Source organism: Sciurus carolinensis, chromosome 9, assembly GCF_902686445.1.
Source record: "Sciurus carolinensis chromosome 9, mSciCar1.2, whole genome shotgun sequence".
Classification (NCBI taxonomy): domain Eukaryota; kingdom Metazoa; phylum Chordata; class Mammalia; order Rodentia; family Sciuridae; genus Sciurus; species Sciurus carolinensis.
Genome location: NC_062221.1, coordinates 22,345,104 through 22,366,511, shown reverse-complemented (window position 1 = coordinate 22,366,511; position 21,408 = coordinate 22,345,104). Strand labels below are relative to the sequence as shown.

At 37.6% G+C, this 21,408-nt stretch overlaps 1 protein-coding gene across 3 annotated transcripts in view; it reads right to left on the bottom strand.

The window, feature by feature from the left end:
* Nucleotides 1-21,408, bottom strand: part of Topbp1 (DNA topoisomerase II binding protein 1) — a 75,642-nt gene that overhangs the window by 8,043 nt on the left and 46,191 nt on the right. For all 3 annotated transcript variants that reach the window (XM_047564632.1, XM_047564633.1, XM_047564634.1), the window contains 11 exons: nucleotides 21,033-21,206; nucleotides 20,836-20,945; nucleotides 16,838-16,961; nucleotides 8,894-9,040; nucleotides 8,677-8,779; nucleotides 6,675-6,867; nucleotides 4,406-4,626; nucleotides 3,479-3,645; nucleotides 3,032-3,140; nucleotides 1,849-2,012; nucleotides 319-456 (listed from right to left, as the gene is read on the bottom strand). In XM_047564632.1, the coding sequence (XP_047420588.1) occupies nucleotides 319-456; nucleotides 1,849-2,012; nucleotides 3,032-3,140; nucleotides 3,479-3,645; nucleotides 4,406-4,626; nucleotides 6,675-6,867; nucleotides 8,677-8,779; nucleotides 8,894-9,040; nucleotides 16,838-16,961; nucleotides 20,836-20,945; nucleotides 21,033-21,206 (1,650 nt within the window). The remainder of the gene's footprint in view (nucleotides 1-318; nucleotides 457-1,848; nucleotides 2,013-3,031; nucleotides 3,141-3,478; nucleotides 3,646-4,405; nucleotides 4,627-6,674; nucleotides 6,868-8,676; nucleotides 8,780-8,893; nucleotides 9,041-16,837; nucleotides 16,962-20,835; nucleotides 20,946-21,032; nucleotides 21,207-21,408) is intronic.

Below are 21,408 nucleotides of genomic sequence, written 5' to 3'. Positions count from 1 at the left end.
AGGAATTTACATTAAGTGCAATTTAGAATGTCCAAACTAAACAAACATTATCAAGGGATAAAAGTAGAATTATTATTTAGTTAAGCACATACCCTTAAAAAAAAAGTCACAATATTGAATGCCCTTTATGTTACCTATATAATTATATTTTACATACATGGGTTCAAACCCAGCGGTTTTCTACCACTGAGCCACAATTCAAGTCCTTTTTCTTTCTTTTTGAGACAGAATCTCACTAAATTGTTGGGGCTGGCCCAGAACTTGCCATCCCTCTGTCTCAGCTTCCCAAGTTACTGATATAATTATATTTGCTAATACCTCCACAATGCCTGACTCTTGTCTTTGCTGAATTTTCTTTCTCCATCTCATTGCTGCAAGTGCTAGTCTTCGTTGCTGTACACTGATGCCAGTCAAAACGTCAAGTATGGAGTTACTTCCCCATTCATAGTCTTCTTCCTAGAGAAAGAGTCCAATAAACTTGTGAGTTCCCAGAGTACAGGGAGTCTGTGATGCAGGCAGGATATAGGTTTCTGACCTCAAGAAGCCTTCAATCAGGGAAGATCAAAGCTATACAATGAACTGTTATATCTTGTTTTTTTTTTTTTTTCTTTTGGTGGAACTGGGGATTGAACCCAGGGCCTTGCACATGCTAGGCAAATGTCCTACCACGAGCTATATTCCCAGCGCATCTGAATTGTTATAAATACAAAGAGTAGTTAAGAAAACATTTGTGAACATGGGGAAAATGCAGATTAATTTGGTTTTATATTAACAGTCAAATGTATCTGGTTTTTAATAAAATCAGAAAAGATAATAACTACACCTTGGCAACTGGCAATACTTAGGTTACTGGGCTTCACCTGATACAAGAGTTACTTCATACAAGGATAGTTTCAGAGGAGCATGTACTTAGAACTTGATTATCTGTCTAAAGAGGAGATTCCTGAAGAGGCACTTATTGAAAACTTCAAAAACTATAGAGTGGATACTGTGGAGATGGTCTGCTTTCAATAATTAGTTTTATGGGCAAATAATAAATAAGATAATCTTGAAATTTTCTCATTTATTTCAATGAAAAAGAAAAAAAATGACATTCAAATTAATTTAAAAAGTGAATAAAGATAGACACGGAGGTGCACGCCTGTATTTCCAGGAGGCTGAGGAAGGAGGATCATGAGTTCAAAGCCAGCCTCAGCAATTTATCAAGGCCCTGTCTCAAAAAAAAAAATAGGACTGGGGATGTGGTTCAGTGGTATAGTGGCCTGGGGTCAATTCCCAGTACCAAACAACAACAACAACAAAAACTCCCAAATAACTGCACCTGGCTCTGTAATATGTTTTTTTTTGCTTTGTTATCAAGAACCTCATAAAGTTGGTATAATCTGACTGGCCATATGTGGTGTTCTCTCTCTCTTTTGGTACTGGGGATTGAACCAAGAGGCACTCTTAACACTGAGCTACATCGCTAGGCCTTTTTATTTTTTGAGATAGAGTCTTATTCAAGCTTGCCTTGAACTTATGATCATCCTACCTCAGTTTCCCAAATTTCTAAGATTACAGGTATGTGCCACCATACCTGGCTCCTATGTGGTTATTTCAATTACATGTACAGCTGGTATATATACTGGAATCTCTGACCCTGGCCTGGGGAGTGAACCCAGGGGAACTCTACCACAGAGTTACATCCCCAGTCCATTTTGGTTTTAGACAGGGCTCGCTAAATTGCTGAGGCTGGTCTCTAATTTGCAACCCTCCTGCCTCAGCCTCCAAGTCACTGGAATTACAGGCACATGCCACGGCATCCAACTGAAACCTGAAGATACTTACTTTAAATCTTGACATACACACCTGCACAAAGTGTCCAGCAGTCCTGCATGCTTCCAGGTAAGAGCGATGAAGCACCCACTTCCCAGCTGCCACGGACGCCAAATACTTCTCATTTCTAAGTGGCTGCCCCACAACGATATGTGTACAGCTGGGATCAAAGCACTGCTTCTCTATCACCAGCCCACCTTTGAAAGAAAAATTGTTTGCACTTTGATTTGTAACTTCTTTCTAGGCTAGGAAAAAATGTAATCTCAACTATACGTAGAAACTGTTCATGAATAAACACACTGAACTAATGAAATCACACAACCCTGAAATTTATATATATTAAAGTTTATTATAAAAATTTGAATACAAAGGTAGATAAAATAGTAAAATGAATATACACATGAGTCACCTGGGTTCTAAAATTATCAAAACTTCACTATCCTTACTTCAATGTCCTATTCTCCTCCCTTCTTTCTGCAGTATTGGGGAATCCCAGGCCTTATGCTAACTGGGCATGTGCTCTACCCCACTGAACGGTACTCTCACCCCCACTACATCTTAATGTTCTCTTTCCAATTCAAGCTGTCCAGAGTAAGTTCTCTTATTAAAGTGTAAAATGTACATCAAAGCTTTAATGTACATTACATGCAAAACATCTCATTACATATTAAATGACACTATTTCACATATACTAGCTCAAAAAAATCACGTTAAATCTCTCCTACTTGTTTTTATTTTTTAAACGTGGCCACTAGGAAACGTAAAATGGCATGTGTGGCTCATGATCGTTCCCAGTGAGCTGCTGCAGCACACCAGGTTCCTCTCCTCGGACACTGCTTCCAGTTGTCAGACCGGCAGCCTGACCACTGGGGGACAGTCTCAAGAAGGAACTCTTCTCTGGATCTTACACTCTCAAGTTCATCACAATGTGGTTTTACTTACACTATAAGCCTGTAATTTCACTGATTTTGTCTAAGGTTTCATCAATAAACAAATGTTCCAGCACAAGAGATTCTCAAACCTTAACTGTTGGTCTCAAACCTTTAGGTCCATGACCTAGTGACTTTAGATTTAGAGCAGTTCATAAAATTAAAGCTCTACTGCTCCACTATGGTCCACACTCTTTTTCTCAGCTTCTATACCATGGTATCAATATTGACATTTGACTTCCAACTAATGTTATTATAATGGAACAATTTAATTTAAATATTGGTACCTAGTTTTTCAATCAGATGACAATAATCAATACGTTCCTGAGGATTCAGAGATGACAACTGAAATATGTATTTTTTAAATTCTTTATGACTCTCCTCTATCGTTACAATCTGGAATACAAAAGAATTTTAGAAAAAATTGAAATTATCAGATACAGTTATTTTACATTGATCTTTTTCTCAGTCTTCTGAGTTATCAAATACACAAATCGTACAATAAAATGCAGCTTTCATCATTTGATTAACTTTTTTTTTTTTTTTTTTTTTTTTTTTTTGCGGTGCTGGGGATTGAACACAGGGCCTTTTGTGCATGTGAGGCAAGCACTATACCAACTGAGCTATATCCCCAGCCCCATTTGATGAGCCTTTAATATTGATATCAATAAATTTCTATTATAGTACAGTGGCAATATCCAAAAGCCATATGACCACACAAAGGATCAACAAACCTTTTCTCCAGGGTGCGGAGCCACAGGTGGATTGGCTAGGGGGAAGGCAATACTCGGAGCTTGAGGTGTAGGAATCAGGTGACTGTCTTTTGTTGGAGTTTCCAGTTTTTCTGAGTTGGGGTGTTTTGTGGCTTCAGTCACACATCCATTTCCAGGATCACTGATAGCTGAGGACAACAAAATGCTACAATGTGACACTGTCCAATACACTTTTCATCTGCCTTGGCTGAGATCAGATTAAACACAAACTCTGCAATGAAAAAAGTACACGCAAAAGAAAATATCCTTTCTAGAGCTTATAAACAAATGCAATTAATGTTTTAAAGAGCAAGTATTATCTGGGTTTCTCCAACCCTTTCTTTAAATAGTAAGCTTACATCAGTAAAATGTAACCCAAATTCATAAAATGAAAGCAATTCTACATTTGGAGAAAATCAAAGGCAGAGACAAATCTACATGTCCAGTTTAGGGACACAGTCATATTAGTGTGAAAAAGAAAAGGGAAAGATGAAGCATTTTGTTTTCAAGGGAAAGCTCAAGGAAGAAAAAAAAAAAAACCCTTGGAAAGGAACTCATATAATGCAAAGAACAAATAGAGGTATTTGCTGGGTATGCTTCTGATGAATTAAATAAAAACAAAATGATACAGGGAAGAACCAAGCATTAACTGCACAAATGCAAAAAAAATGTATGGGCCAAAAGAACAATGGTGAAAATCATGCCTGGAAAAAAGTGCCTAATCCCACATTTCCAAATTCAAAGAAATTATATTTTCAATTTACTGATAACAGTACCTCAATGAATAAATTTCTTTTCTGACTCAAGTTTTAGGACCAAATCAGAAGTATAAGAGAACCACAATATGCTTCTATTTATGAAGTTCAACATGTACCTAATACATACAAGTAAACATTATTTTCTCATTACCCTGTTCAGTAATTTCTGAACCACGTAAAGGTTCTTGAAAAGGAGAATCTTCCAATTTTTTAATGTCAACCTGAGGCTCAGAGTACTGTGTGGGACAACTAGGCCACTGCAAATTGCTGGCAAGCCTTGCTCTCTCCTCTCTTGCCGTAGGGTCATCCCAAATGATCTGTTCATTTTGGGAGGGCTCTGTGTTGATATCAGGTACTATTTGTCGAGACTGCCTATAAAATAAAAGTGACAATTTTAAATAATGAATAGCCAAACAAAATCCAAACACATAAATTCCCTAAGAGAGATTATAATAGTTGTGGATCATGGATGCCCACCATCCAGTAACAAATAGGCAGTTGGTAATAGTTATCAGAAAAATTAGCCTAGGGAAGTTTTTTTTCCTTTTTAAATGTTTCTGTCAGAAATTTAAACATGTTTTGACCAAATGTCTATGTAAATAAAATGTTAAAGGAAAATTTTGATAGTTAAGGAATTTTTAAAAATTCTAAAATAATTGCTGTATTTGAAAATAGGATTTCTCTTAATTATATAAGTTAAGGAAACATGGTCATATTTAGAAAACTGGTTACTCTGCTTAACAGTTTTCTATTTTTTAAACTGTGTTTGCATAACAGTTTTGCAGTGCTGGGAACCAAATCCCAGGTCTCATGAATGCCAGGCAAGCACTCTACCACTGAGCTATATTTCAGTCTAACAGTTGTATTTTTTTTAAAACTGAAATTATAAGAACTATAATTAAACTGGAAGCTTACTGTAAAGGTTGCATACTTAAAAAGGTCTTTTGATCAAACTTCTCAGAGTCCAAGGCAGACCAACCATTCACTGAATTACAGTAAAGCACGCTTTATGGTAAAATCATAATTATTCCATCTGAGAGTATAAACAGAATCCTAATTACATTTTTCATGCATATGCATTCTCAGTAAAAGCAGTTTATCTAAACATAGTACCCTCAAGTTCCTTTGCCTCAAAACACAAAGACATCTTTTATTTGTGGGGAGGATAAATACTGGGGATTGAACTCAGGGGCACTAGGCCACTGAGTCACATCCCCAGCCCTATTTTCTATTCTATTTAGAGACAGGGTCTCATTTAGTTGCTTAATGCCTTGCTTTTGCTGAGGGCAGTTTTGAACTCAAGATCCTCCTGCCTCAGCCTCCCAAGTCACTGGGATTACAGGCGTACACCATGGTGCCCAGTAGAGACAGCTTTTTATTCTGAGTATATTTATTTACTGTAGCTTGGCACAGGATTTAAGTTCTCCATAATGACAAAATATGATATGTAGTATATTGAACAAAAGCTATTTATTCAGCATTTAAAAAACTGGTCTCTGAAAAAAATAGTATAGGATAAATTAATAGTTCAACTTATCAATTAGATATAATCCCATAACACTCACCCTACAGTTACAGATTTTTCTTCTACCTGGAAAAAGACAGCTATGCTACTGAACTTAAATCAAATTGCCCTAAGAACTACACTCACCTTTCCTAGAAGACAAATCCATATAGAGTACAAACTACAAGCAGAGCTCCGATAAGGAACTGGGCGTGATGGTGCTTGCCTGGAATCCCAGCGGCTCAGGAGGCTGAGACAGGAGGACTGCAAGTTCAAAGTCAGTCTCAGCAAATTAGTGAGACTCTAGCTTTACATACATGATGAAGCCCTGGGTTTGAACCCAAAACCACCACCAAAAAGCAAAAAAATAGAACAAAACAAAAACCCCAAGCCAACAACAACAAAAAACCCTTTACACACATAAGTACTCACTGGTTAATACTAATACTAAAGATCAGAGGGGGCTGATCGACTAGTGACTTCGCTTTCAAAATGGATTTAAAATCACTTTTGTCTCAGGGGAGGCAATAAAAAGCATTAATCATGCGTCCCCCTGAAGCTGGAGATTGCTGGGACAAACCTCTGTGTTGGCTTCCTGACTCAAGTAAGCATTCTCAATCTTAAATTGCTCTGAGTGAGGAAGGGAAGGAGGGAACACTAGGAAGGAGAAATTTCCAGTCAGCAGAGGCCAAAGCCAATAGATAATGGAATATGACACTTATTATTTGTGATAAGTAGGTCTACTAATATAACCCTCTTCCTGGTCTTGATACTCTAAACTTCTGCTTTATCACTTATTTTTTTTAAAAAAGGCAAAACGAGCCTAACTTATGAAAATGAGTCACCAGGTCTTAAATGAGGACCTCCATTTCTCTCAAGTCAGCTATTCTTTCTGCCATTAGTGACAGGCACACACCTCAGCGCCTCTAGGACTCTACTTCGTCCACTTCTAGCAGAGCGTGTGCTGTCAGGGGTCGAGGAGGTGCTGTTACAGCCACTTCTTGAAAGGGAAGTCCTCTGTCCCTGGGGTTTCACGATGGAGGTGGCAGACATGATCTCCTGCAGCTGCTTTTGGAAGTTTTCTCTCATCTCCAAGGTCTGTGTGAGAACTTGAAACAAACGAGTATACCAATCAAGGTCAATTTCCCTATCTGATCACATCCTACAATATTGTGATTAGCTCTGAAGAGAACCAGAATTAGAAGTGGAGCCTAAAGATGAGTCTGAATTGCGGTGACCTTATGATGAAACCTCAGGGGATGAGGAGCTGCTTCTCATGAATGATCAAAAAGTGGCTTCTTGAGATGAAATCTACTCTGGGGATGGGAACATTGTTGAAATGGTATTAAGATTTAGATTTAGAATATCACATAAATTTAGTTGATAAAGTAACAGTAGAGTTTGAGAGGACAGGCTCCAGTTTTAAAGGAAGTTCTACTTTGTGTAAAAAGGAATCAAAAGCATCAACATCACATTACAAAAAAATATTTGATGAAACAAAAAGTCAACCATTGTGACAAACCTCACTGCTGTGTTACTTTAAGAAACTGTCAGAGCCAACCTAAGCTTTAGCAACCACCATCCGGGTCAATCACAGCCATCGGTAGAGGCAAGACCCTCTATCAACAACAAGATTATATCTTGCCAAAGGCTCAGACGATCACTGGCATTTTGAGCAATAAAGTATTTTTAAATTATGGCGTATACATTGTTTTTTAAAAGACATAATGCTTTTGCACAAGTTTACAGATTACAATATAGTGTAAACACAACTTTTATAAGCCCTGAGGAAAAAAATCCATGTGACTCACTTTATTGTGACATTTGATTATTGCAGGTATCTGGAGTCAAGCCTGCAGTGTCTCTGAGGTATGCCTGTACTGAGATGACACAGTCCCTAAGGTGAACCATTAAACATAAAGACAGACAGCACGTGGAGTAGTCCAAACTTACGCATTTTTTAAAAAATGAGAGAAAGAAACATATATATTTATAATTGTCTATGCATAAAATAGCACTAGAAGGACAGGTGAGTAACCCAGGATAAACAATGGCAGGAGAAACTCTTCATACTTCCTTCCAGACCTTTAAAATCGTGTCCAAGTATACTATACACATAATAAAACTATTTACAAATCACTGAAAAAACCTGAACCAAAGAATATTTTTTGGGTTACTGAGGACTGAACTCAAGAGATGCTTTATCACTGAGCTACATTCCCATTTTTATTTTCTAATTTAGAGACAGGGTCTAAGTTGCTTAGGGCCTTGCTAAATTGATGAAGCTGGCCTCAAATTTGTGATCCTCCTGCCTCAGTCTCCTGAGTCTCTGCAATTACAGGTATGTGCCACTATACCTGATAAAGAACAAATTTTTTAAAAATCATCAATTGCCTATAATCCCAGCAACCGTGGAGATTGAGGTAAGAGGATTCCAAGTTCAAGGACAGCCTCAGCAACTTAGTGAGACCCTGTATCCAACTAAAAACCAAAAAGGGCTAGGGATGTAGTTCAGCTCAGTGGTAGTGTTCCTGGGTTCAATCCCCAAGATGAGAAAGGAAAAACAAACAAACATTCTCCCTATCTTTCCCTATCTTTAATGGAACAGAATTGTATTGCACTGACTCTGCGAATACCCAGTTCCATCCATTCCATAATGTTTAATTCTTCAGTCACTTAAACTTCACTGAATGGCAGCAGAGAATCTAGACTTAATCCTCAAATATGTATGTATGCATGTGTATATATATATTGTGTGTGTGTATATATATATATGTAGATGTGTGTGTATATATATACATACATATATATGTGTGTATATATATGCCAGTATTTAGAAACAGAAAAAAATCGTAAAGCAGTCTGTGGCAAAAATACATATTTGTAACCTTTTCTTTTTGGAATTTAAAATGCTTTACCTCCTTTAGAATCATTCTTTTCATTTCCATCTGATAGTGCTGATTCTTTATTACTGGTGGTCATGTTTCCTATATCATTTTCTTCTACAGGCAAATGATCTGGCTGTTCAAAGAGAAAAATTATAATTGCTCAAATGAAGTCACCAGATAAGGTCCCACAGCAACCTATGATTATGCATTCAGATTAGGAGGGGCACATATTGTGCACACTGCCTACCTCATCATCCTTTGCTGCAGAGACAGCTGAGGGCACTCGACTCTTACAGAGTCTGCTGTCTTGAACGGTACTGATATCCAGGCTCATTTTGGGATTATAAGTATGTGGATAAAGAGATTCAGGAAGATGCTTATACTCCTGGGCACACTGCAATACAATAGTGTTTTGAAACAGAATTGACTAAAAGATGTTAAGCAGGAAAAGAACAACCAATACAGCCTGTTGTAAGGTGGCAAAAATTCACAAAATTAAAGTTTTAAAAGGCAGTTTATAGCTGGGCATGGTGGCACACATCTGTAATCCCAGAGATTTAGGAGGCTGAAGCAAGAGGATCACAAGTTCAAGGACAGCCACAGCAACTTAGTGAGACCCTGTCTCAAAATAAAAAATAAAAATGGCTGGGGATGTAGCTCAGTGGTTAAGTGCCCCGGTACCAAAAAGAAGCAGGGGGTGGGGTGGGAATTCAATCATATAAATGACAAACTGTCTTTTTGTATCATCATGACCACTAAAGTAAAAAATATAATTCTATTTCTGTGCTTTTGCAGAGGTATCAATTATAGTCCAGGGAACACACAAAAGAAAGGAGAAACAAGCAGATTGCTGCTCACTGTCAGGAGCCTATCATCCGCCATTTGCCTGTCTCTCACCTGTCCATCGCCTGCCTTACACATATGCATCACCCACCGCATGAGGTTCACCTCCCGATCATCCGACAATAGTCAGCAAACTAATTGCCAACCGCCAGTGGAGCACCAGCTGCCTGCTGTTGCCTAGAAGTTCACTGTTACAGTACCTGAGGTTTGATTACACATGGCTGCCGCCATTTTGAGACAACAGCCAAGCCCCATAGGACCCCTGGCTGGACTGACAGCCCCATCTCCAGGATCCCTCAGCTGGACCGATCACTCCCTGCCTCTGGGGCCCTCATGTCGACTGACTGCTCGGTGCCGCCAGGACCCCCAGACCAACTGACTGCACCCTATCACCGGGACCCCAGACCGACTGCACCCAGCCTCCAGGATCCCACAACCACACCAAACACACCCGACCTCCAGGCCCCTGCCTGACCAACCGCATGCCGCCTCCAGGACCTCCAGCTGACCATGTCCACACCCTGAGCTGCAGCTCCCCATTTGCCAACACATTTGGAAGCCAGAGGGGCCATCTTGGGTTATCCTGGAAGCCTTAGCTCTGATCTTTAGGTGGGGCAAATCCCATCCTGAGACGCCTGCTGGAGACTAGAAGCTCAATGTCAGGTACCTCTCCTGCATCAGGTTACTAAAGACTGGGAGGTTTTATTACTATATGACTGTTATACTGTAGATTTTCTTTTTTATCCTTATTGAAAAATTTTAAGTTTTTATTTCTTTACTTTTCTTGCTCTTTTCTTTTTGTTTACCTGTTCCCTCAGAGTCTCTTTCTCCCTTTTTTGCATGCTAACATCCAATTTCTTTTGATTACACTCTCACCCTTTCTTTAATCTACAACTTCTGTATATTCTTTTCTTATCCCATTAACAGCCAAATTCTACATCCCTCTGCATCCTCTTTGTCCTCCATTAGAAACTGCAGCCCTTACTGCAAATCTGTTTGTTTTACTGAAGATAATATTTGAACTCATTCTGTTTATTATGACAATTTTGTTATTGTCCTCATAGGGGCTATTTGGTCTAGGATTGCATAGTGTCTAAACTGGGCACTGCTAATACTGATCTCACCTTAAAGAAAAGGTTTTGGAAACCTATAGGGCCACTATAAGGCTATAGGGGGAAATCTGCAATACCCCAGATCTGCACTGCTAGAGGGGAAGATACATAAACAACATGAAAAAACAAGGGAAGAAAATGATCCAAACAAATCTAGATTCTATATTAATAGAATCCAATGACAGTATGTTAGAAGAAATGTCAGAAAAGGACTTCAGATTATACATGATTAAGATGATTCGCGAAGCAAAGCATGAGATAAGAAAGCAAATGCAGGCAATGAATGATAATACCAATACGCTGAAAGAGCAACTGCAGGAAACAAAAGATCATTTCAACAAACAGATAGAGATTCTCAAAAAAAACCAAATGTAAATTCTTGAAATGAAGGAAGCAATAAACCAAATAAAAAACTCAATGGAAAGCATCACCAAAAGACTAGACACTTGGAAGACACAACCTCAGACAATGAAGACAAAATATTTAATCTGGAAAATAAAGTTGCCCAAACACAGAAGATGGTAAGAAATCATGAACAGAATCTCCAAGAACCACGGGACATCATAAAAAGACCAAATTTAAGAATTATTGGGATTGAGGAAGCCACAGAGATACAAACCAAAGGAATGAACAACTTATTCAATGAAATAATATCAGAAAATTTCCCAAACCTGAAGAATGAAATGGAAAATCAAATACAAGAGGCTTACAGAACACCAAATGCACAAAATCACAACAGATCCACACCAAGGTACATTATAATGAAAATGCCTAACATTCAAAATAAAGATAGGATTTTGAAGGCCGCAAGAGAAAAGCATCAGATTACATACATAGGAGACCAATACGGATAGCAGCCGACTTCTCAACCCAGACTCTAAAAGCTAGAAGGGCCTGGAACAACATATTTCAAGCTCTGAAAGAACATGGTTGCCAACCAAGAATCCTTTACCCAGCAAAACTAACCTTCAGATTTGAAGATGAAATAAAATCCTTCCATGATAAACAAAAGTTAAAAGAATTTACAAATAGAAAGCCTGCACTGCAGAATGTTCTCAACAAAATATTCCATGAGGAGGAAATGAAAAACAACAATGGAGGTCAGCAAAGGGAGGAACTACCTTAGAGAAAAACCACTCAAAGGAGAAACCAAGCCAACTTAAAAACCAAAAATAAGCCCAAATGACTGGGAATATGAATAATATCTCAATAATAACCCTGAATGTTAATGGTTTAAACTCATCAATCAAAAGACATAGACTGGCAGAATGGATTAAAAAGAAAGACCCAACAATATGCTGCCTGCAAGAGACTCATCTCATAGAAAAAGACATCCACAGACATCCACAGTGAAAAAAAAAAAGTGAAAAAAAGACATCAACAGTGAAAGGATGGGAAAAAACCTACCACGCACATGGACTTAAAAAAAAAGCAGGGTTTTCCATCCTTATATTAGATAAAGTGGACTTCAAGCCAAAGTTAGTCAGAAGGGATAAAGAAGGACATTTCATACTGCTTAAGGGAACCATAAATCAGGAAGACATAACGATAGTAAATATTTACGCCCCAAACAATGGTGCATATCCCTGTTCATCAAACAAATTCTTCTCAATTTCAGGAATCACATAGACCACAACACAATAATTCTGGGTGACTTTAACGCACCGCTGTCACCACTAGATAGATCTTCCAAACAAAAACCAACCAAAGAAACCACAGAACTCAATAACACAATCAATAACCTAGAATTAATAGACATATATAGAATAGTCCATCCATCAACAAGCGGATTCACTTTCTTCTCAGCAGCATGTGGAACCTTCTCGAAAATAGACCATATGTTATGCCACAAAGCAGCCCTTAGGCAATGCAAAAAAATAGAGATACTGCCTTGTGTTCTATCAGATCATAATGGACTGAGAGTAGAAATCAATGACAAAATAAATAACAGAAATTACCTCAACACCTGGAGACTAAATAATATACTATTGAATGAAACATGGATAAGAGAAGGAGATAAAAAAATTCTTAGAGGTCAATGAGAAGGACGATACAACATATCAAAATCTCTGAGACACTATGAAAGCGGTACTAAGAGGAAAATTCATTGCATGGAGCGCATTCCAGAAAAGAATGAAAAGTCAACAACTAAATGACCTAACATTACAGCTCAAAGCCCTAGAAAAAGAGGAACAGAAAACAGCAAAAGTAGTAGAAGACAGGAAATAATTAAAATCAGAGCTGAAATCAATGAAGCTGAAACAAAAGAAACAATTCAAAAAACTGACAAAACAAAAAGTTGGTTCTTTGAGAAAGTAAACAAAATAGACAAACCCTTAGACACACTAACAAAGAGAAGGAGAGAGAAAATTCAAATTACTAAAATTTGTGATGAAAAAGGAAATATCACAACAGACACCACTGAGATACATAACATAATGAGAAGCTACTTTGAAAATCTGTATTCCAACAAAATAGAAACTACCAAAGACATTGACAAATTTCTAGAGACATATGCTCCTCCCAAACTGAACCAGGAAGACATACACAATTTAAACACATCAATATCAAGCAATGAAATACAAGAAGCCATTAAAAAAAAGAAAAGCCCATCCAAGAAAAGCCCAGGACCAGACGGATTCTCAGCTGAGTTCTACAAGACCTTCAAAGAAGAACTCATTCCAATACTTCTCAAAGTATTCCAGGAAATAGAAAAGGAGGGTACCCTACCAAACTCATTCTATGAAGCTAATATCACCCTCATACCCAAACCAGGAAAAGACACATCAAGGAAAGAAAATTTTAGACCCAATATCCTTGATGAATATAGATGCAAAGATCCTTAACAAAATATCGGCAAACCGTATCCAAAAACATATTAAGAAAATCGTGCACCATGATCAAGTGGGGTTCATCCCTGGAATGCAAGGATGGTTTAACATCCATAAATCAATAAACGTAATCCATCATGTCAATAGACTTAAGGACAAGAATCATATGGTTATATCAATTGACGCAGAAAAAGCATTTGACAAAATACAACACCCCTTCATGCTCAAAACACTAGGAAAAATAGGGATAGTAGGAACATACCTGAACATTGTAAAGACTATTTATGCTAAGCCCATGGCCAACATCATTCTTAATGGAGAAAAACTGAAACCATTCCATTTAAAAACGGGAACAAGACAGGGATGTCCTCTTTCACCACTTCTATTCAACATTGTCCTCGAAACTCTAGCCAGAGCAATTAGACAGAATAAAGAAATTAAAGGGATACGAATAGGAAAAGAGGAAATTAAGCTGTCACTATTTGCTGATGACATGATTCTATATTTAGAGGATCCAAAAAACTCCTCCAGAAAACTTCTAGACCTCATCAATTAATTCAGCAAAATAGCAGGCTATAAAATCAACATGCATAAATCTAAAGCATTTTTATACGCAAGCGACGAAACATCTGAAAGGGAAATGAGGAAAACAACTCCACTGGCAGTAGCCTCAAAAAAAATAAAATACTTGGGCATCAATCTAACCAAAGAGCTAAAAGATCTCTACAATGAAAACTACAAAACATTGAAGAAAGAAATTGAGGAAGACCTTAGAAGATGGAAAGATCTCCCATGTTCTTGGATAGGCAGAATTAATATTGTCAAAATGGCCATACTACCAAAAGTGCTCTACAGATTCAATGTAATTCCAATTAAAATCCCAATGATGTACCTTACAGAAATAGAGCAAGTAATCATGAAATTCATTTGGAAGAATAAGAAACCCAGAATAGCTAAAGCAATCCTTAGCAGGAAGAATGAAACAGGGGGTATTGCAATACCAGAACCTCAACTATACTACAAAGCAATAGTAACAAAAACGACATGGTATTGGCACCAAAATAGACAGGTAGATCAATGGTACAGAATAGAGGACACGGACACAAACCCAAATAAATACAATTTTCTCATACTAGACAAAGGGGCCAAAAATATGCAATGGAGAAAAGATAGCCTGTTCAACAAATGGTGCTGGGAAAACTGGAAATCCATATGCAACAGAATGAAACTAAATCCCTACCTCTCGCTCTGCACAAAAATCAACTCATAATGGATCAAGAACCTTGAAATCAGACCAGAGACCCTGCATCTTATAGAAGAAAAAGTAGGTCCAAATCTTCAACTTGTTGGCTTAGGATCAGACTTCCTTAACAGGATTCCCATAGCACAAGAAAAAAAAGCAAGAATCAATAACTGGAGTAGACTCAAACTAAATAGCTTTCTCTCAGCAAAGGAAACTATCAGCAATGCGAAGAGAGAGCCTACAGAGTGGGAGAATATCTTTGCCACTCATACTTCAGATAGAGCACTAATTTCCAGAATATATAAAGAACTCAAAAAACTGTACATGAAGAATACAAATAACCCAATCAACAAATGGGTTAAGGATATGAACAGATGCTTCACAGAAGAAGATCTACAAGCAATCAACAAACATGAAAAAATATTCACCATCTTTAGTAATAAGAGAAATGCAAATCAAAACTACACTAAGATTCCATCTCACCTCAATTAGAATGGTGATTATCAAGAATACAAGCAACAATAGGTGTTGGAGAGGATGTGGGGAAAAAGGTACACTCATACATTGCTGGTGGGGTTGCAAATTAGTGCAGCCACTCTGGAAAGCAGTGTGGAGATTCCTTAGAAAACTTGGAATGGAACCACCATTTGACCCAGCTATCCCACTCCTTGGCCTATACCCAAAGGACTTAAAATCAGCATACTACAGAGATACAGCCACATCAATGTTCATAGCTGCTCAATTCACAATAGCCAGATTGTGGAACCAACCTAGATGTCTTTCAATTGATGAATGGATAAAGAAACTGTGGTATATATACACAATGGAATATTACTCAGCCATAAAAAAAATTATGGCATTTGCAGGCAAATGGATGAAACTGGAGAATATCATGCTAAGTGAGATAAGCCAACTCAAAAAACCAAAGGACAAATGATCTCGCTGATAAGCGGATGATGGCACATAAGGGGGGGTGGGGGGGCAAGAATGGAGGAAGGAGGGACTGTATAGAGGGAAAAGAGGGGAGGGAGGGGTGGGGGGAAGGAAAAATAACAGAATGAATCAAACATCATTACCCTATGTAAATGTATGATTATGCAAATGGTATGCTGTTATTCCATGTACAAACAGAAACAACATGTATCCCATTTGTTTACAATAAAAATGAATTAAAAAAAAGGAGAAACAGGGTTCTAAATTGTATTAGTCTGTTAAATTAATTTCTCTCGAATTATAAAATTTTCATTCATACATTCACACACACAGACACTTGAAGTGTGGGAGGCAATCCTGGGAACAGAACACACGCAGAGCATTTCTGTTCGACCCTTGCCTTGCACATGTAGGCAAGTGCTCCTCCACTGAGCTACACCCCAGCCCCTTTGATCTTTTATTTTGAGATAGGGACTCACTGAGTTGCCCAGGCTGGCCTAGAACTTGTGATCCTCCTGCCTCGGCCTCGCAGGTAGCTGGTGTATACTACCAAGTCCTGTTCATTCGTACTATTTTTAACTAGTGAAAAGAATCAGAATAGAGTACACATTGAAGATTTGTTAAATATTTAAGCAATAAAGATAAGTTTTTGATGCCAAAGCAATGAAATGTATGCTGTGGTCTGGATCTTCAGTGTCCCCCAAAGACTGATGTGTTAGAGGCTTGGCCCCAGCTTAGCTCTATTGGGAGGTGATGGAAACTTTCAAGAGCTGGGGCCTAAAGGGAGGTCTTTGGTAGGGAGTGAGGGGTGTGTTCTCAAAAGGGAGAGTGGGACCCCAACCCCTTCCTTTTTCTCTTTTTCACTTTCTGGCCATGAGGGGAGTGGTTCTGCTCTACCACATGTTCTGACAATGAAGAGCTGCCACACATAGCTAACCTAGATTAGCAAACTTGTTTACAGACAGGGAAACTGGTTTGTGCTCTGAAATATTCATAAATATTTTCTTTTCTTTTTTTTCTTTTTTGGTACTAGTTACTGAACCCAGGCCAGGGGTGCTTTACCTGGAGCTATATCCTCAACACTTTTTATTATGAGATAGGGTCTTGCTAAGTTGCTGAGACTGACCTAGAACTTGCGATCTTCCTCACTTAGCCTCCCAAGTTGGTGGGATTACAGTCAGTAAACATTTTCAATTAACAGAGAAGGGATGGAATAAAGCATTGCTTACTTCTAAAAGCCAGTGCTCAGAAACAATGTGTATTCCTCTTTCTTTTATAGACTTATACTCTCGATTACTGTCATTTGGACGGCCTTGATAGATGAAATGAGTTACCGTGTCATCAAAACTCCACCTGAAACAACCAAATGCAACAAAGCAAATAACTAAAAGAAATATTCCATTAGTTCAAGGTGATCATTATTCACTATGAACAGAATACTCCAACCAGTAGAAAACTGTCAGAACTAGATCAAGTAAGAACATTAAAATGACAGGACCTAATTGTTAACAAATTTTAAGTATCTCTAGGTATATAAATGCAGAGAGCTGTTTAGAAGGACATCCTTTAAAATAGTACTTAATTCTAGGTGTGGTGGTGTACATCTGTAACCCCAGCAACATGGGAGGATGAGGCAGGAAGATCCCAAGTTTGAGGCCAGTCTCAGCAACTTATTAAGATCCATCTCAAAATAAAAAATAAGGAGGATGGGGGATGTAGCACAGTGATAAAACAATAAAAGAAAATATGAGTCTGTACGTTTCTGAATTGTTTCAATTTTGTCTTTCATAATATGTAAAAGGTATTTTCAAATTCATAATCTGTTGTAAAACATCCAAATCTGTCTTCCAGATGTTGGACTTCACTATTCATTATGCATTTGTTCTGTCTCACAACAGATCATTATCTCATTTACTTCTCACAAAAATTATAAAACATTGGAAGGACATGGTTAAATAACTTGTCGAAGTATATTCAGTAAGTGGTAGAGCCAGGTTTGACTTCAAAATCCCCGCTCTTAATTCTTACATCACACTAAAACCTCCTGATTCTCCTGATCTGGGAAAATCTTAAAAAAATGTAAAATATGTCAACTTTCAAAAGCTTAAATAAAAACCAAAGAGAAGAAAATAAAAATTGGATTTCTAAATACAATCACCAAAATAAATCCTTTTTTGTGGACACTTGAAAGTAGTATTTCTCTCTAAATGATAAGCATCTCTCTTTCCCACTGCCCTTATGCACCCTTAAAAGTAACATTAAAAATATAACTTCCCTAATTCAATTGTCAGTGCTCCTAGCAACCATCTCTAATTCTGTTGTAGTGGAATTAACTATATATATTTAAAAATACTTAGCTGGGCATGATGGCACTGTTACCCCATCTACTTGGCAGACTGAGGCAGAAGGATCACAAGCTGGAGGCCAACCTGGAAATTTAGCAAACTGTGTCTCAAAATAAAATGTAATAAAGGGTTGGGGGGTGTAGCTTAGTGATATAGTGCTTGCCTAGCATGGACAAGGACCAGGATTTAATCCCTAGTATGTCTGCAGATTTAATTTAAATAAATTATCAAGATAATTCAGAAAAATAGAATGAATCAACTTGTATTTATTATTCAACTCCACTGTGATAACATAGAAACTGTAAGTTTTAGACCTCAGAGATCCTTTGAGAAAGAAAAAGTGGCTATAGATGGTTCTTATCATGGGTTGGAATTTTTTTTTTTAACAGGCCAGATGGTAAACACCATAAGCTCTATAGGCAAATCTCTTTTGCAACTACTCTTGCCTTGCTATGTGAAAGTCACTGACCATTTAAAAATGAACAGGCATTGCTATGTTTCAATGAAACTTTACTACAAAAATCCAGATGATGGGTCACTGACCCTTGGCCTAGACCAGTACTTTCAGCAGGTGTTATTTTACTTTGGGAGGTATTAAGAAAATTTTATAGAGCTGATTTTGGTTGTTACAATAATGGGTTCATATGTTGGAGGGTATGTTGTGGTGGGTAAGAAATGGTGCAGAGATGCGATAATTCTGATGAACAGTCATGTATCCTGCATGATTTGTAATGTTTCCACAAAATCACATAGGTGAAAACTAGTTGTTCATATCAAATGAAATCTAGAACCTGTTTCATACATAATTTTCTATAGTTTCAACTACTGTGTAAATTAGTACTTTGCTCAACTTGGAACTTTGTAAAAATCATGAACACTGTTGATAAAGTCATATTAGCAAGAGAAATGCTATTCACAGTATGAGTCTCCACATCTATCTCAGTCTTGCAGCTATTGCATCTGAGGTAGTTTTACAAGTAGGTATGCTTTTACACACTGAGCATGCATTCTATTTTTCTTTCTTTTGCAGTATTGGGGATTGAACCCAGGAACTCATACATGATAGACAAGCACTCTATCACTAAGCTACATTCCTAGGGCCCCTTCCCACTTTTTGAGGCAGGGTTTAAGTTGCCCAGGCTGCCCTCCAACTTGCAATCCTCCTGCCTCAGTGTCCAGAGTAAGGAGCTGGGATCACAGGTGCAACACCATGCCCAGCTATATTCTATTTTTACACACCTTCTCTTTCTCCTATGCATACAGAACACTATTAATGGGAGAATGTTACACAAACATCCATAATAAAATGGGGATATTATAGCTGCTGTGTTAGATCTGGCCTATTTGTTTAACTGTCTGAAGTATGAGAATCTCTTCAGGATGGTGTAGTCCTAGATAATGGAAGAGAACACTTGCAAAACCTTTATTTGAGAACAGATTGCCCAATGTACACATAAATATTGTAACCTCTGTAAATAAAAGGTTCTTCACTTTTATCAATTACCAAGTTTGAGACATCCATTTCAGAAGAGGTTTAATGCAAACTTAATGCAACTAAACAGTTAAATTCTGTTCAGAAATTTCAGCAATAAATTTTATTTTTTTTACACTGAGAGGTTCTAACATTTCAAAACTTATAAAATAAAAATAAAACAACAGGTGATCAATATAATAGACAAAACAAATAATAAGGAAGTTTTACTAGTTCACAGTAGAGGTATTAAATACTAAGATGCTTATAACTATTACAGGAAAATTTTAAAACAAATTTTTTTTAGTTGTAGATGGACATAATACCTTTATTTTATTTATTTATTTTTATGTGGTGCTAAGAATTGAACCCAGTCCCTCACATGTGCTAGGCAAGCACTCTACCACTGAGCAACAACCCCAACCCTCAATTACAGGTAAATTTTATTTTTATGTTCTCCTGTCTTAATTCTTTATCAAATAGGAAATTAATTGAAAGAAGACTTACCAAAGGGGAAGATAAAACTAATCATACTCCTCAAACTGTCTGTCACTTAAAAACCAACCACTATGCTACCTATGAGTGGATGAACACAAGTGATCAACAAAGCCAGCACAATAGTGGAGGAGTACAGTCATCTCAGGCTGTCTGGGACAATCAAGAGTCTCTCAGACCCTGACACTTAAGCTATTTGTGCTTGGGACCTGTCTCTAGCTTAGGCTTTTAGGTTGAAGGCAGAACTGACGGACTATGCCTCCAAAGTCCTAAAAATGACACTGATGAGCCACGTCTAGTGTCCCAGCTATTGGGGTGACTGATACAAGAGGATCACTTGAGCCCAGGACAAGTAAGTCAAGGCCAGCCAAGACAACACAGTAAGTCTCTCTCCCTTTTTTGCAGTGCTGGGATTGAACCCAGGCCACCTTTATGATAGGTAAGCGCTCTATTACTGAGGTACATGCTAGCCTTAGACTCTATCTCTTAAGAAGGAAACAAAGATACAAATTAAAAGATCATCTTATTCTGAAGGGTTGCAAGAGTACTTAGTCTGAAAATCACTAGAATAAAAAAATTTAAAAAACAGGCTCAGATGTATCAACAGACAAAAAAACTCTTTGAACATAGGAATCCTTTTAAACTATACTGATCATTTAAGGATCCCAAGTTTCTATTACTATTGTTAAGTGGCACAAAACAGGTTCTCAAAAATTTGTCAAATATACCCTAAAATATATACATGGAAGAATGGATACATGAGACTATATTTTCGAAAGATGTGGAAATTTGAAAATCGTTTTGTAATTGTTATTGAAAAGCAAAATAAAAATTTTCTTGTAAATGCTTACGATAACTTTTAGAATCCTTCATAAACACATTCCATTCATCAACAAACAGAAAAATGAGTACCCACCTGTAATCTGCTCCAAGGGAGGCTGCAATTCCATTTAGTTCACTCTGCTTCTTACTGAGTTTTTTACTAACACACACCACAACTTTGTGAAGTGGTTTTGGAGTGTCTTCCTATATGTGGAAAACAAAAGAAAATATCAGCCACTATTATTTAAAATGTTTTAGTTAAAAACTTCTTGGTAAAAGAACTAAGTCTACCTTCTTTGATTGGGCATCCTTCAGTTGAGGGCTGGCAGAGACAGCAACAGCATTTCGAGAACTATTTGCTAAAGCAAGTTTCAAGTTTCTGACAATGACTTCTGAGAGTGGTGTACTCAGTTTCCTTTTCTGTTGGCTAGGACCTCCTGGAGTTTCCAAGGCTGCAAGTGCATCCTATGTATTTAAAGAAAAGTGAAAGGGGAAGAAGAGAGAGAAAAAGGAGGACAGGAAGATAAAAAGAGAAAATGAGAAATCCCTCAAAATTAATGGATTTCAACTTTAATCTCCTTTGGCTTTCCCCCAAGCAACAATTAAAATAATGAAGTAGTTTATATCTGTATGCTATGAAGAAAAAAATTTCTTTCTTGCAGGGGGC